Source organism: Centropristis striata, chromosome 11, assembly GCF_030273125.1.
Source record: "Centropristis striata isolate RG_2023a ecotype Rhode Island chromosome 11, C.striata_1.0, whole genome shotgun sequence".
Lineage (NCBI taxonomy): Eukaryota > Metazoa > Chordata > Actinopteri > Perciformes > Serranidae > Centropristis > Centropristis striata.
The window spans coordinates 17,961,082-17,978,331 of record NC_081527.1 but is presented as its reverse complement, the minus strand read 5'-3'; the positions used below and the strand labels follow the sequence as shown (position 1 = coordinate 17,978,331).

General features: G+C 36.5%; 1 protein-coding gene across 1 annotated transcript in view; it reads right to left on the bottom strand.

Moving 5' to 3' along the window:
• Positions 1-4,795: 4,795 nt before the first annotated feature.
• The window catches only part of LOC131980768 (laminin subunit alpha-3-like), a 64,252-nt gene continuing 51,797 nt past the window's right edge, over positions 4,796-17,250 (bottom strand). Inside the window, exons 58-77 of the mRNA XM_059345069.1 lie at positions 17,005-17,205; positions 16,768-16,916; positions 16,447-16,609; positions 15,839-15,966; positions 15,244-15,391; positions 15,042-15,137; positions 14,754-14,908; positions 14,542-14,659; positions 14,293-14,433; positions 14,037-14,167; positions 13,646-13,780; positions 13,264-13,384; positions 9,536-9,669; positions 9,175-9,355; positions 8,921-9,079; positions 8,642-8,807; positions 7,660-7,814; positions 7,337-7,430; positions 7,128-7,247; positions 4,796-6,083 (exon numbers count right to left, since the gene is read on the bottom strand). Of these exons, the coding sequence (XP_059201052.1) occupies positions 5,941-6,083; positions 7,128-7,247; positions 7,337-7,430; positions 7,660-7,814; positions 8,642-8,807; positions 8,921-9,079; positions 9,175-9,355; positions 9,536-9,669; positions 13,264-13,384; positions 13,646-13,780; positions 14,037-14,167; positions 14,293-14,433; positions 14,542-14,659; positions 14,754-14,908; positions 15,042-15,137; positions 15,244-15,391; positions 15,839-15,966; positions 16,447-16,609; positions 16,768-16,916; positions 17,005-17,205 (2,838 nt within the window). The 3' untranslated portion in view covers positions 4,796-5,940. The remainder of the gene's footprint in view (positions 6,084-7,127; positions 7,248-7,336; positions 7,431-7,659; positions 7,815-8,641; positions 8,808-8,920; positions 9,080-9,174; positions 9,356-9,535; positions 9,670-13,263; positions 13,385-13,645; positions 13,781-14,036; positions 14,168-14,292; positions 14,434-14,541; positions 14,660-14,753; positions 14,909-15,041; positions 15,138-15,243; positions 15,392-15,838; positions 15,967-16,446; positions 16,610-16,767; positions 16,917-17,004; positions 17,206-17,250) is intronic.

The window sequence follows — 17,250 nt, the reverse complement described above, 5'->3', positions numbered from 1 at the left end:
TCTAAATAATGTTGAAAATACTAGTGTGTGACATGTGGAGGATAAAATGGAAGAAGGGATCCACACCTCAAAAATATAAAACATTATTCAAATTAATTTATTTTGTAGTCCTTTGAAGACAGATAATGTGATCATAATGTCAGCCGTCTAAAGTCAAGATAGAAAGATAGATTATTACTTTATTCATCCCCGAAGGGAAATTCGGTTGTCACAGCAGTCCGGTATTCAAGTACAATAAAATACAATGGAATAAAATACTGAGGTAGCATAAATAAAAAACAACAATAGAAAAAAACACAGAATAGAACAAGGACACTTAAGAAGTTAAAAAAAGAACATCAGTTGGTAGGATGGTTGGCAAGATGATGGTAATAATTAAACTGGTGATATGATGGCAACAATGCTATAGTGACTAGACAGTATATAATAATAATAGTACAGTATATAATATAATATATATAATACAATATGTAATAATAGATAATAAACAATATACAAATAAAATGAAAAATATGAATAAAGTAATTTTAAGTGAAATATGATATATAATAATAATAGTAATCATAATAATAAATAAGGCCGGTATAATAATAATAGTAGTATATTACAGTATATAGTAATAATAGTAATGGCAGCAACAGTATATATAATAATAAAAATAATAATAGTAATAATATTAATAACATAGCAAAGTGTCGTGCATAGATTTAGTGCATTTCAGTAGTGTTGGTTCTGGCAGAGGTAGATGAGTTATAGAGTCTTATTGCAGAAGGAAGGAACGATTTTCTGTATCGTTGTTGTTATTGTCCAGAGTGACCCCCAGGTACTTGTATGATGGTACCATCTCCACATCCGTCCCACCGATACTGACAGGAGAGGGCAGGGGCTTATTCCTCCTGAAGTCCAAAACCATCTCCTTCGTCTTCCTCACGTTCAGCTGCAGGTGGTTCTCCCCACACCACTTCACAAAGCGGTCTACCAGGTCCCTGTACTCAGCCTCCGCTCCACCCTCAACACACCCCACAATGGCCGTGTCATCAGAGAACTTCTGCAGATGACACGACTCAGTGCAGTACTGAAAGTCAGCAGTGTATGTGGTGAAGAGGAAGGGGGACAGTACAGTCCCCTGGGGGGCGCCGATGTTACTGATCAGACGATCAGACACGCAGTTCTGTAATCTCACAAACTGCGGCCTGCTCGTCATATAGTCATCGACCCAAGTGATGAGGGGAGCACCCACCTGCGTGCTCTGCAGTTTGGCCTTCAGCAGTCTGGGCTGGATGGTGTTGAAGGCGCTGGAGAAGTCGAAGAACATGATTCGGACTGAGGTGTTGGGTCTGTCTAGGGAGGAGTGAGCCCTCTGCAGCAGGTAGATGATTGCATCATCAACACTGTTACCACCTGGCTCTAAAGTGGCAACAAGGAGGGAGGTCACACACAGATAGATCATGAAAACTTAGTTTATTTAACATAATTTAAGTAACTTATTTTCAAATGAGTGGAGTGTGTAGATAAGAAAGGAGTCAGTCATGTCAGCAGTGTGTGGATGAGTGGAAAATATGGTGAGGTTTGTGTTGTATGGTTGACAACACGGGGCTGATATGCAAACTGCAGGGGGTCTTGTAGTGGGCACACCAGCTGTCTGAGGTGTGCCAGGACCAGTCTCTCCATGACCTTCATGATGTGGGAGGTCAGTGCTACTGGCCTGTAGTCCTCCAGTGCAGCAGGACGTCCTTTTTTGGGCACTGGGACCAGGCAGGATGTTTTCCAGAGCACTGGCACTCTCTGAAGGTGAAGGCTCAGGTTGAAGAGGTGCTGGAGAACTCCACAGAGCTGGCTGGAACACACCTTCAACACATGAGGGCTGATGCGGTCCGGTCCAGCAGCTTTCCTCTGCTTGAGCCTCTCCAGCTCTCTCCTCACCTGGCTGGATGTGATGTGTGTCAAGTTACCAAGACTGGAAGTTAAATTTATTGAGAAATGTACTGAAATAAGTAAATATGAATATAAAATGGCCTTTCTGTCTTAGTTGATATTCCAGATAATAATCCCAGACAGTCTGTCAGTGTCACATCATAAAGGTAAATGCATACTGTTTAATAGCGCTGTGGGGGATTATCATTTTACACGTTAACCGATACGCCCTGACACATCTACACTGAGAAACAACCCGCAGATTTTCCTAATGTAATAAGTTTGTTTTAATCATACCTGAGTAGAAGTTATTAATAAGCAAAAAATATATAATTATGTGCCAGTATCAATCCAACATCTAAGGTAAGAATACTAACCTAACAAGCAGTACTGAACGGGCCCTCGCAGTCCACGCGTGTCGGGGCATGCTGCCGTCGGGGTGTGTGCGTTACAGGGGCCAGTCTATACCACCCCTATGAATTTCATTGCCTTAAGTGTTATAGTGTGGCCACGGTACCAAATATGAAATTAGACTGCCACCACAGTGCCACCTAGGGGCCGATCAATAAAACCTTAAAGGGTTATCCTCAGGAGGGCATTGACAATAATTGTACCAAGTTTTTTATAATAATGCACAAACTGTCCCTTTAATCCTCATACAGTGTCTGAAGGAGGACTCTTAACTGATATGTATAAGTTAGAAGAGGCAGGTAGCAATGGTGGAAAGTAACTATGTACATTTACTCAAGTACTGGACTTAAAGTACAATTTTGAGGTACTTTTATGTACATTTTATGTAACTTTCTACTTCTACTCCACTACATTTTGAGGCATATATTGTACTTTTTACTCCTCTACATTTAGCTGACCGCTTCAGTTACTTTTCAGGTCAAGATTTAAAATGAAAAACTGATACATTTAAAATTATTACCCATTTTTATAAATTAAACCACTTAAAAGTTTACAAGGTAGTTTAAGAGTGGAGTCATTTCACAGTGTGGTATTAGTACTTTTACTAAAGTAAAGGATCTTAATACTTCTTCCACCACTGTCCTTTTTACTTCTTTACTTTTTGTTTTAACTTTTTTTTTTTCATGTAGTGGAGTAGAAGTATAAAGTTACATAAAATGTACATAAAAGTACCTCAAAATTGTACTTTAAGTCCAGTACTTGAGTAAATGTACATAGTTACTTTCCACCATTGCTACCTGCCTCTTCTAACTTATACATATCAGTTAAGAGTCCTCCTTCAGACACTGTATGAGGATTAAAGGGATAGTTTGTGCATTATTATTATACAAAACTTGGTACAATTATTGTCAATGCCCTCCTGAGGACAACCCTTTAAGGTTTTATTGATCGGCCCCTAGGTGGCACTGTGGTGGCAGTCTCATTTCATATTTGGTACCGTGGCCACACTATAACACTTAAGGCAATGAAATTCATAGGGTTGGTATAGACTGGCCCCTGTAACGCACACACCCCGACGGCAGCATGCCCCGACACGCGTGGACTGCGAGGGCCCGTTCAGTACTGCTTGTTAGGTTAGTATTCTTATCTTAGATGTTGGATTGATACTGGCACATAATTATATATTTTTTGCTTATTAATAACTTCTACTCAGGTATGATTAAAACAAACTTATTACATAAGGAAAATCTGCGGGTTGTTTCTCAGTGTAGATGTGTCAGGGCGCATCGGTTAACGTGTAAAATGATAATCCCCCACAGCGCTATTAAACAGTATGCATTTACCTTTATGATGTGACACTGACAGACTGTCTGGGATTATTATCTGAAATATCAATTAGGACAGAAAGGCCATTTTATATTCATATTTACTTATTTCAGTACATTTGTCAATAAATTTAACTTCCAGTCTTGGTAACTTGACTTTAGACGGCTGACATTATGATCACATTATCTGTCTTCAAAGGACTACAAAATAAATTAATTTGAATAATGTTTTATTTATGTTTTTATATTTTTGAGGTGTGGATCCCTTCTTCCATTTTATCCTCCACATGTCACACACTAGTATTTTCAACATTATTTAGACACTCTTCATAGCTTTTTGTTATATTTATTGTTTTACCTGAAGCCTTTAATAATCTCATTTATTTTCCTCCCATAGTCAGTGTGAATCATTGGTGACAGCTCTGTGTCCAGCGAGCTGCTGGACATCAGTGTCTGCTGGTGGACTGTGGTGGAAAGACCTTCATCTTAGCATCTCAAGATAATGACAAACATTGTCAAAATAAAAGTCTCAAAAATAATTATTTAGAATCTCAAAATAATACATTTTGAAGAATGATCCTTTAAAATGTTTTAGTATAATCCAAAAATAAAATCTGTCCCCTTTAAAGCATTCACACGTTATTTTCCTACACAACTGTCTAAATTCTGTGTTAAATATTTTTTATCTTTACCTGTTTTGTTTTTTACCTAAAGATTTAAAGATAGTGCTTCTAAACAACAGTCAGCTTTGAAAATAAGTCATAATGTTGTAACATGTTAATGTCTCCTCATTAGGTCATGAGGAAATTCACACATTACCGGAAACAATACTGCGGATATGACTTCAGTGTCCTTATTGATTACAAGTCTCCAGCTGTTAGTTCCCTGAGGGCCATAATGAGTATGTTAACAATGAAGAAGAACCTGCTCAGAAGTGTATTTACTGAACACTTCTTTATCTTAACTAGTTAGTTCAAGCTGAACCAATATACGCCCAAGATTTGGGCACATTGAGAATAATCAGCATTATGTACTTGTATTCCAACATGTGAATCACAATTTCATCAAACCAATATTAAACACAAGACATATTTAAAATAAAAACCGAATTATAATTGTCTACTTGTAAATCAAACATTTCCAGATTTTGCTGAGAATAATTTAGAGAACATTTAATCCCGGATATCTGTGAAAATGCATGTTTCAATACATCAAAAGACCTAGTAATGGCACTGAGAAGTATATATAAAGAGCATTCATTACAAAATGGCTTACAAATCAGTGGTCACAAGACAGGAATGCATGTAAAAATCATCATGCATATTTTTTCTCATATCACACATTTTCCCACAAATGTACAAAGCAGATAGGTAAACACTTGCAGGGGAGTTTAAATACATCAAATACATGTTTTTATCTTATATTACTTTCAATATTATAGTTATATGGGTCTATGGTCCCAAACATGAATTGTGAGACTTATTAGAAGCTATAATGGTTCTCAACTCATAGACAATGTTCCACAAACTTCAGTACATGCTGTTTTCTTGTGTAACTGGCATTGGCAGCCACACATGCATGAAAAGGAATGCAAAATGGAAAATTAATTCAAAACAGTAATACAGTATATGGAGGGAAAACCGTGTGATTTCATGGCCTTTGTGAAGACTCCATGTCTATTAAACCAGTTTAAATGCAGAATTCTAGAGGCTGGCATGTGGTTATGAATATCAAACAGCTAGGCAGCTCCTGAAATTTCTCTGAATTGAGCACCCTGGGTGTAAACTTAATTATTTTAGTATAAACTTTCCAACAAACAAACAAAAAAAACAACAAAAATCAACTAATAATGTTGATCTCTATTAAAGCACCATCACAAAAGGCATTATTTGTTTTCTTAAAGTGCTGGGTTGCTCCTACTGCAGCCCGACCAATCACAAGCATATTCAGTAGCATTTGATTGTCAACGGAAAATGAATAGACCAACACATCAGACTGTAAAACAACTGTTCGATTATGTAAATTGGTGCCCTGATACATGATTTAATCACAAAATAAATACAGAAATGTTTAACCGAGCAGCAAATATGATGAACCTGTAAGCTGCTGCTCATATCTCTATTTTACACACAGACTCACAGACACACACTCACACTGAAACACACTCCTCATAAAATATACATTCTTACATACAAACACATTCTCTGTCATGGTAACAGATTGCACATGGTTGGCAGTGGACGTGGTCCCAAGGTTTGTTTCATGATGACGCAGTGAGACGTGATGACGATCAGCCTGGACACTCTTTGAGGTTGACCGGACCGAATACACCAGACAGCCTGTCGAAAGAAACCGGTTCGCTGTCGATCCTCATGTCCTGGATGCATCCCACAAAGGACGATGTGACAGGGAGCATCTGTTGCATTGACGTCGCTGCAGCAGAAAGTTACATGCGGTGAATATGTGATATGTGTGAATAAACTAAATCCTCAGAAACCCACCATAGACCTGTTTCTGTCTTTCTCAGAACCATAATCAGCTTTCTATTCTTAGGCATTTTAATCATTTTTGACAAACTACACTATGACTTTTATTATTATTATTATTATTATTTATTTTATTTTTTTTATTATTTTTTTTTTTACATTTTCTGACATGCTATACAATGACGTTTTTTTGTAATTGTTATTTTTTGTTTTTGGACAAACTAATGTTTCCATGATAAACATACTATTCTACAGCATTTTTTGGGGACATACTTTACCATTACTATTATCAAAATACTATTTTTTATATATATATTTAACATTTTACATTTTTAGAATGCCTAAAAATGCTAGAAATGGCCCAATTATACTCTGTTCAAACATGTGGTGGTATAGTTTGTCCAAAAATAGCAACAAAAAAACCCCCACCATATTATACGAAATAGTATGTCGATTTGTCACAAAAAAAGTCCTACTATAGAATGTGATTTTTGTCAAAAAGGTCAAATTTTAAAATGCCTAAAAATGCTTAAAATGGGTCAATTATAGTCTGTTGATACATGTGGTCATAAAGTTTGTCCGAAAATAGCAAAAAAACATCCTTTTATGGGATGTCCAAAAATGCCCCCCTCAAAAAAAGTCACACTATAACATGTCGATTTTTGTCAAAAAAGGTCAAATTTTAAAATGCCTAAAAATACTTCAAATGGGCCTTATACAGTCTCTGTTGATAAATATTAGCGCATGATATGGCAAGAAATTACAGAAAAACACCATATTATGGGATGTCAAAAAATGAACCCCTCCAAAAAAGTCATACTATAGCATGTCAATTTTTGTCAAAAATCATACAATTTTAAAATGCTAGAAACGGCCCATTTATACTCTGTTGATACATGTGGTAGTATAGTTTGTCCAAAATAGCGGGAAAAAACACCATATTATAAGATGTCCAAAAATGACTGTAGTACATTAACAGCTTAATACTCACCAGGAATGCCACCCACATACAGAGAGTCTTTGGTCAAAGTTGTAATGGAAGATTGTGGTCCGATCTTGTAATTATCCACTGTGTCCACATGCAGCTGCACAACATTTTTCCTCTTGATCACTATAAGACAAACAGACAGTGACTAAATGCAAAAGAAGATTTGTATCAGCATCCTGAATGATTGTCTTGTTGTGACTTGTGTATTTTACCTGAAATTTTATGAAACATTCCATCACATAAAGAAGTTTTTGGCTTCACAGACACCATGAATTCCCCTTTGCCATTGTTCGCTCGTGCCACTACCTGGAAATAGGAGCATTTCCAAAGACAGTGCTTTTAATCACATGAACAGGAACAACACTTTTCTATATAAACCTTTACGGTCTCCGTTATATAAAGGATGTCTTCTGTAGTGGTCAAGTCCCCTAAACAAAGACACTGTTTCTTTCCAATCAAAACTCAGTTCAACTCAGTCTTTATTCTTTTTTTACAGTAAAAACAGCTGATGTAGCTCATTAAACTGAGGCCTCACCTCTCCTCTGAGCATGTAGACGGTGAGATAGTTGCCCATCACAGGTCCATAATGGTTCCTGCTGAAGTCACCGACATGTAGCAGGAGTCCAGTCAGATTTCTAGGACGAATATTAAGCAACAGCTCAAAGCCGGAGCCCACAACAAAGGATTCATCTGAAATACAGGAAACAGATATCATCATGACTGTCATCACTGTTATTGTTATAAGTATCATTATTGATACTGTAGATTTCAATGTGATAAGGAATTGAAACGTGAAATGAACATTTAATAGAGACTCTCATAGTCTCATAGTCTATTTGAAGAAACTGATATGTAATTTGTGTCTTTTGAAAAGACTAATTTGCTAGTAACTCAAGAGAAAATGGAGAGTTATCCTTAATTAATAAATTCCAGATAATATCTAGCATTTTTCTCAGGGCACAGCGGGAAAGTTGAACAGGAAAAAATTTAAAACATTTGTAGATTTAACAAACATTCATTACTTAAGTTTAATGGATAATATTTTTTAAAGGGCATTTCTGTGTATATTCAAACTGCTCCTAACGTCCCAAAATCTTTTAAATGTAATTTCCTTATTTTCACACTCAGTCAAATAAATATATAATTAATATCACACTTAATTAAAAATACAGACATGGTTCTTATCAGAAAGCTAACTGGAAAATTATTAAGAAATCACTACATGCACTTGCACTGTACAAGTAAGAACTATGAAAGCACAACATAAATATGAGTGCATGTATGTTTAAATGTATGTATATGTCAGTACATGGCAATGCATATCAGAAGTACATACTGTATTTGTGTTACCTTCCAAGAAAAGGTGCATAAAAGAAAAAAGAAGGTATGTTATGTCATCAAATAGTTTTTTTTTCTTTGTACATTTTTATGTTTTGTCTGTCACTGTGTATTATGTAATTATACATATATAAAAGAAGGCTGAAATGGACAAATAAACAAAAGAGAGATGTACTCACTGATAATGACATGTGCTCCATTCCCTGAGAAATAAGCGCCTCTTTGTGTCTGTCCCTCGAAGCAGGGACCAGCACCTTGGATTGTGGCTGGATTTGTCATCGGTGCTCCATTCATTTTAAAATTGCGGATACAGCCGGACACACTCTGCTTCGGTAGGCTCTTAGACTAAAAATAAAGTAATAATAATAGTATGAATATATAGGCATATAATACAATTTGTGGATGATTTGGTTGTTTTTTTTGATTTGGTTGTTTTTTTTTGGGGGGGGGGGGTTTACCTTCAGCTCTTTGTGAAGAGACTCTGGAGCACTGCCCAGGGACACAGGTGACACAAACTGCCGCATGGATGTCAACTCAGCGCTTGTCAGCTGACCATCCTGGGCTCTGATCCCATCAACAACCAATCGAAATTTCTTCTTCTCCAAACTGAATATGACCTGCAGGCAACATGTTCACCACACACATAAAGGATGATTAGTGAGTGACTATGATAGCAGCAAAATACATGAGATTAGTTTATGAGTCCACTGACCGAGTGCCACTTTCCATCATTGTACTTCTCCCTGTTGAAGATCTCCTTCTGTTTGCCTACAGACAGTCTGATCCTGCCTTTGGATATGTATAAAGCAAGATGAGAGCGCCCTCCTCTGGTAGTAGCAAAGAACAGCAGGCCTTCAGGAGCTCGAGTCTTGACATCCAGAGAAAAGTGAGGCCTGGAGAGGACAAAGAAAGATATTTAGTGTTTGTGTGCGTTGGCTCTGACATAACTGCAGCATTGTTCTGAAGATCACAGACTCAGCCAAGCACATTTTTCATCTAGAATTCCTCCACTGAAAGTTTCATGTGTGTGCATGCATGTGCATTGTGAAATGGTGCAGCGAGGTAAGACTCACTTGGGCTGCAGGACCTGCAGTAGAAGGCTGTAGGTCAGACTGCTGGCAGGGCCACCGATGCGATAAGCATTTTGAACCAGGGCTGGTAACGCACAGGGTGATAGACTCTCATTTATTGCCTGCATCACAACTTCCTAAAAGAGCACAAACAAACAAACAAAAGACACACTCAGCACAAAGTGGGCCCCTTAAATCATTGTTTGCTGACTCGTATTTGGGGAAGTCTCCTAACTGGTTCCACTCAATGTACCAGTACAATGTATAGACATAAAAAATACTACAAGCATAGTTAACATATATAAAATATTATATACACTATGAAATTTGGGTGTCACAAACAGGCAGTGAAACCAAACATCTACACAGGTAAGAACACTAAGGTTTACACTCAGTAAATTATTACAGGGCTTCAATTAAAAATTAATTTATCGACTCATCTGTCAATTCTTTTTTGTAGATTAATTCACTAAAATAAAATGTCAGAAAAAAGTCGTCCAACAGCCTTACAGTTAAATATATTGTTATGAGTGAGTTATGAGTTTGTTTGTTTTTAGGTTTTTACTACTATCTTCTACTCAGTTAATCAACTGATGCTGTTATGCAGACCTACAGAAGCCCAGAGAGACATATGAGTAAGTAGGCTCCTTAAACCTTTATCTTTTTTTCATCTGTGAAAGAAGTGAGGGGAAAAGTTCTGTCAGCATTGATTTTAGAAGTTACTGGGAACTAAAAGTTGGCAAGGTGACTTTCTTTTTTTTCATCAGGAGTTTTTTTTTTTTTTGGTAATACCCATTTCAGTCACAAGAGCATATAGCGAACTCTTCAAAAGCACAGAAAAATTCAAAAACATGAATGGTTTTAGTTGTTTTTAGAACACTGGGTAGTGGTCCTCTTCCGCCCCTTGTGGCCAAAACGAGTATTACAACAACAAAAATCACATGCCAAAACGCTTCTTTTAAAAAAAAAAAAAAAACAGTTTCACAGACATAAACAAATACAATAATTTAAAAAAGGATCTTTGCAAGATTATCCTGGCAAAAATATATATATAAAAAAATTCCTGTTAAGTCATTAACACAAGAGGGCAGATCTGACTTCGCCTCTCAGGGCTTCCATACAGTATTTCATAGTTTGTCAATAGTCATGGAAGAAATTATTTCATCGTTAATGAGGTCAGTGTTAATGATGAACTGGTAGGTCAGTGTGGATCTAATTGAGTACAGCTACAAAATAACACATCAGATGCTTTATTTTGGTTACACTGACATTGTTACTATGGTGTTGAGTTTCTTGTTGCAGCACAACACCCACACTCTGGTTAATGAGAGGTGTGTTTGGTTTCAACATAGTTAGGAGCTTTGTTCAGTACAGCATGCTGGGAAGTGGTTGCTTTTACGATTTGAGTGATTTCAGACGTTCAATGATAACAGGAATACACTTGTAATAGAGTTGCAGAGAATATTAAGCTGTAAACGGACTTAAAACCATTTTGAAATGGCTCATGCTGTCTGAGGATGAGGGACACAAAAAAAAAACATATTATACAGAGTGTAATATCATTATATGAATCTTAACTGAACTGTTCTTAGTGTATTTGGACTTTCAGTTACTCCTTCGGTTAAATTACTCCTTTAAGCCCAAACTGTAGTGTCAACTGATTATTGCACAGTATGAACTCATGCAGCAGCTGATAATTCATTATTCAGACTGGGGGTCAGAGGTGGTTGGAGAATAGATTGTGGTGGTGATATGGGCTCTGTTAATCACATGCTCCAAATCAAATACATAGAGCTTATGCAAATATGAGAGGCATGCAAGACCCACAGTAATTTGAAGAAATGATGTAATCATGCTTTGATAATGTGTCTGAACACAGTAAGCTCTGCGAAGCCTTGCATATTTTACCATGAGGCCTAGCTTAGCCTCGAAATAACAACATTTTGCCTCAGGAAATGCTTCCAAATTTTCCATTGGTAAGATAATTTATTATAATGTAGATAAGCATTTTGCAACATTGATGCTGGATCACGTTCAGAGATTCAAAGAGATAGAAGATTAATCTATTTAGATTTGGCATTTAAGTCAAGACAAGTGTATTTATGAATGCTTTACTGGCCCACAGCAGCACAGGTTTCCATTTAATAAGCATTTTAATTTAAAATAGTTGAAAAAATTGAAATATCATGTGTCCCGGTATGTCACTGGTTCCCAACCGAGGGATTCCTACTTCCATGAGGGGTCGCTAGAGCTTCACAGCTAGGTTGTGATGCCTTCTTGATTTTAAAAGGGCGTAAGACAACTTTTTTTTAATTAAACACTTGGCCTATATCATCAAGTATTTAATTCATTATTGTGTAAAAAACTAAATAAAACTGGTGTTTTTAAAGTTTGGACTATTATTTCAGATATAAAAGTTAGAGGGAACGACGAAGAACTGAAATTTTTCTCCTAACCATCATAACCACATCCTGCATTAAAGTAATGAAAACACTGATGATTTTTAAGAATAAAAGAACAATACATTATGTATCAAACTGTATCAAAAGTTCCTTAAAAAAATAACAGGAAATCTATCTCTGATGGAATAGTCACAGAAAATAATCTGCTCAAAATGTATCTATTTTACACAAAATTGCTGAAGTTATTGCAATTACTATTTGGGTTAATTATATATTATGTCAGTTGTTCTGTATGTATTTGTTATACCTTGTAAATAATATGAAATATCCATAAAATATGAAACTTCAGGAATTCAGGTCAGGAATTGTGACTTTACTTTACTTTAATGCTAGAGATAAAAAAGGTTGGGAACCACTGCTCTATATCAATAAAAGTTAAAATATAAAAGTATGCTATAATTGAATTCACATTAAATCTGTCAGGTAAAACAGGGTGAGAGAATGCTGAGAAACTCAGATGCACATCCTTTTGTATTTATTGGATATTAACAGTAATTATTATTCATTTTCTTTGATAGTGAGGTTACGATTCATATAATTAATAATCAAGTAAGTTTGTGTCTGACAGTAGTGAGTGAGAGGGCACATGCTTGTGAATGACTGTTAGAAAGTTCATTACTGAGTTACATGAAAGAAAGAAAAGAGACATGAGCTGATTTCAGGCTTGTTATTCACATGTTTTTGTTTGTAATTAATTGATTTTTTTAAATAGAATAGACAAAGATACAATACATGTAAAAATTCTTGTGGTTATTGAGAATGTTCATGCAACTTGTTTATTTAAGTACACTGCAGATGGATGAGCTTGTGCATAAGCAACAGAACTTTGCGGTGCAAGCTGCCAGATATTTTGAATGTCAATATTAGATTCTTGTCAGCATCAGCAGGTCTTAGGGCTCCATCTTCTTCATCTCTGGAAATAAGGCAGCAAAATAGAATGTAAACAATGTCAACATGAGATTATTGATTTGCCTTCAATAATAGTATTGTGCAGTAGTTTCACTGTTTTAAATGTAAGAAAAGGGAAGGATAAAGATGTGTATGACTTACTGCTAGTGAGTGGAATCAATCATCAAGTCACCATATTCAAAATGCACATGCTAATTCTGACAGCTAGACCTTTAAATAAGATCGACTGCTCTCATTGTTAAATATTAATATCATTTAATTCAAAGGGAAGAGCTCCAGTGTGAAGTGCTCTGGAAAGAATTACAATTATTTAATCCAAATGTCATTTTTGCCTTATTAACAAAAACAATAGATGCTCACCTTCTTAAAAGACCGGTCCGTCATCAGTTGAGCAAGAGTGTCAGCAGTACACACATCCAGGAAGACCTCGCCGGAAGACGTGAAGGTGCTGAGGTCCTCAGCCTTGTACAGATTGGCCGGCCTGCAAACAGAACAAATACACAGATATAATATAAACACCATACCAAGGCTGGCAGACTAATCAAATTTTATATAATTTGCAATTACAAATTTGGTTTTAACGATTATAAAAATGAGATAATCGAGATAATACTTTCTGTTTCTCAATGCTGCTCTTTTTTTGTCTTGTGTTATACAGTCATGGAAGAAAATATTAAACCTGTGGTAGTGTCGATGAAAAATTGTGGCCCCCACAATACAATACAAAGTGAGGAGACATTACCGTCTTGTGTAGAGGTTGGAAACGCAGCCTCTGAACGTCTCTTTTCCCAGGATCAGGGAGCCTTTTGTGTCAGGAATGGAAGTGCTGCCGCTCTGCAGGTTAGCCTTGTCGATGTCATCAATAAGCAGCTCCATGCTGTTTGAAAAAAAATCATCATGTTTTTGTTTTTTGTGTATGCAAGCTTTAGATTCAAGCAGTTATTGAGGATCTGGCAGAGGGTTGTTTATTATTTGTGGCATTGTATTTAACAAATTTTTTATCCATCCTTGAAACCAAGCCCTTTTTGTCATTAATACAAAATTAAAATCACACCCAATGTCTTACTTGTCCAGTCATCAACAATGTTTAATATGCATTGATATCAACATGATTTATTGTGTCTCTTTCATACCTTCCACTTCTTTGCGTTGCGGTCAAATAGTGCCACTTGCCATCATGATATTGTTTGTTTGATTTCCATTTTTTGTCATTGAAACTGAGTACAACATGGCCATTGTCCATTTCAAGATTAATTCCATTAGTCTGGAAAACAGAAAAGGGAAAAAAAAGGTTTTAAAACTGGCCATCTATCTGTTGTGTATCACACAATTATATCCCAATAAGACAGAATTGAAACATCAGATTTCAAAACAAATGTAGGAACTGACCGCCTGTTTGTCTTGCAAGATGAGACCCTGATTCTCTGTGCTCTTGAATCCGAGGGAGACGGTAAAGTCATTGGCCAGGCTAAAACCTTGGAGGTCAGCTGACAGAGAGCTCCCTTTCGTGAGCTCTGCTTTACGAGAAACCTAGAACATGGACGCCATACATTAGTTAATCAGTTGATTCATAAGTGTGGTTTGGGCTGTCATATTAATTCTGGGAACTGGTTTAGGATGCAGGGGTTAACATCTTACCAAGGCATCTTCAGGACAGCCTTTGCTGATGCCAACTTCAACGTCAACATCTTTAAAGTCTCTATCCAGCTTTATACCCTTTATGCATCCTTTGAATGGCTGCATAGTGATGTTATGTCTGTGGAGAGGAGGAGAAAGTTACACTCAATAAAGTGGGAAAAGGTTGACCACCTAATTTAAAACACACAATGATTAGGAAGACAACTACTTACTGTTCCCTCAAGTCTTGTGGAGCACCACCAACATAGTACTCTTTTAATGTACTGTAATTTAATGTAAGGAGTACATTCACATTCACTGTTTTGGATATTTGGATCCTTACTGACTTCGCTGAAATAATGATTCGGAATGATGTCCAGTCATTAGTCTGAAGAGAAGATAGAGGAGCAAAAAATAATGTTGTTTCTTAATGTACATACATATGTTATCTAGTTGAACAATGGTAATTGTCAAGAAAAGAATCCAAGTGATTGCAGAAAACAATCAATAAAGGTTCTTACCGGGAATACTTTGTCCTTTAATGTAGTTGGTGCAGCGAGCCCATTACTATGTAGCACAACGAAGCCCTTCTCTATCGTTGCCATGACGTATATATCCTATAATGCAGGAGAAACAGAGTTATCAAATTCTAGTGCTCATTTATTTTCTAAAAAATCATCAGAACCTACGCTCTTTAAAGTAACCATATGAACAATAATTTACCTCAGCCTCTGTGTAAAAGAGCAGACCGTTTTCTGAACGAGACAAGACCGTCATTTCGGTGATGAGATGATTACTATTTAAATTTTCTATTAACACTTTGCCATATCCTGTGCCTTGATAGAAGCTAGAATCCTCCGGAGGTACATATCTAGACAGGGGAGAAAAAGTGAGAAATGAATGTATTAAAAATCTGACTTTGCAATGAATATCAAACTAAAGACCGAAACTTGTCAATCACACAGTTTTATACTCTAAATGTGACCATTATTTACAAAATGAAAATTATGCTGTATTGAAGAAGACTTGAAACTAATAAGTGAGTCCATAACCATCTTCATGAGAATGTTTACTGAGGTAATACATCTAGTGAGAAAAAAGGGTCATTTTCTAATAGACTTTTTTTGAAACCAGTAGAGTCGCCCCCTGCAGGTCAATAGAAAGAATGCAGGTTATTTTGTGGTGCCTGTGGGGGGATTGCTGCTTGTTGAAATAACGTCACAGGTTAACTTGATTCAAGAAAAGGCAAAGAAATGTTAATAGCTAAAACACAATCTCGAGATTAGTTATTCTCAAAACTAATCCTACTAGGACCTACCTCTTGCACACAGCCTCCAAATTGATGTTTTCTGCCACTTGGAAGTTGTAGAGACTGACCACTTTGTGGTTGAAAGAGGAGAACTCAATGCAGCCCTTGTACTTGGGGAGTTTTAGAGAAGGTGGTGGCTAAAGAGAAGCAATACAGGAAAAGGCATTAATGAGTTTTAAAAATTAGACAAAACATCCCCTGCTGGGCCATGGAAGATATCCAGAGTTGTCTACTTTTTTTTATTACTACTTATTTATTTTTCTTATGTATATTTATGATTAATTTTTTATGTTGTATACAACTGCTTTGCTATTTTTAACAGCATAAGTGTATATATATATGTGTGTGTGTGTGTGTGTGTGTATATATGTGTGTATGTATATATATATATATATATATATATATACATATTTATTTTATTGTATATTGTGATATTTTTGTTTGATTGATTGTTTTTCTGTTTTGTTCTGTCTCGTCTCCTATATATGTATTGTATGTCACTACCTCTGTTTTGTGTTCCTGCCCTTGGCAACAATTTAAAAAAAAACAATTAATAAAGAATTTAATTTTAGAATAAAATTGACTAGTAATGGTGTCCTTATTTCTTTGCTGCTTACAGTGAAGTCGCTGGGGTAGCCTCCAACGTAGAAAACAACATCAGCGGGATTGAGGTCCAAGAGGTTCTGGCTCTCTTGTCCTTGCTTGGTAATCTCAATTGGCTTACTGGGATCAGATGACGTGACATCTTTGGAGAGGATCATCTTTGCATCTTGGTAAATTCTAAATTGGAACAGGGAAAAAAATACAACATATTTACAACATTCACATTCTTTATAACTTTCCTTGGTCTTTTACACTTTAAATTCTATGAGTGGAAATTAAGAATTTTCACAAACTGAAAACAGGTGAATAACAACAGAATTGTGCTGTTAGTTTACCTGCGTAGGTCCACTCTATCGAACTTGGATTGCTCAGATGAAGACTTGGTGATGGTATCTGTTCTCATCTCGTACTCTTGTCCATTGAGCTTGTACACACCGTACAGTACGTTGGACCTCAGAACCATCCCGATGTAGTTACTAGAAGACTAAAAGACGCAGTTTGTTAATGCCTTGTCTACAACCACAATATAAATCTTCATATTGAACTATTCATTTGCATTTGGAGTCACTTACATCTTTATTGCCAAGGTACAACACAAACATGTCGTCTGCGGTCTGTCTGCGTCTGCGTCTGCGTCTTCCATCACCCCTTCCAGTGCCATCAGGTCTCTGCAGCGACAGAGACATGGCTGTGTAGGCCTGCAGGTCCTCCAGATTCTTTGGCGCACGCAACTCCACGTGGCCATCACCTCTGAAGTTCATCGGAATCACAATCTGGAAACATAAAGAGGGAAATTAGACCCATCAAGGAAAAACAGT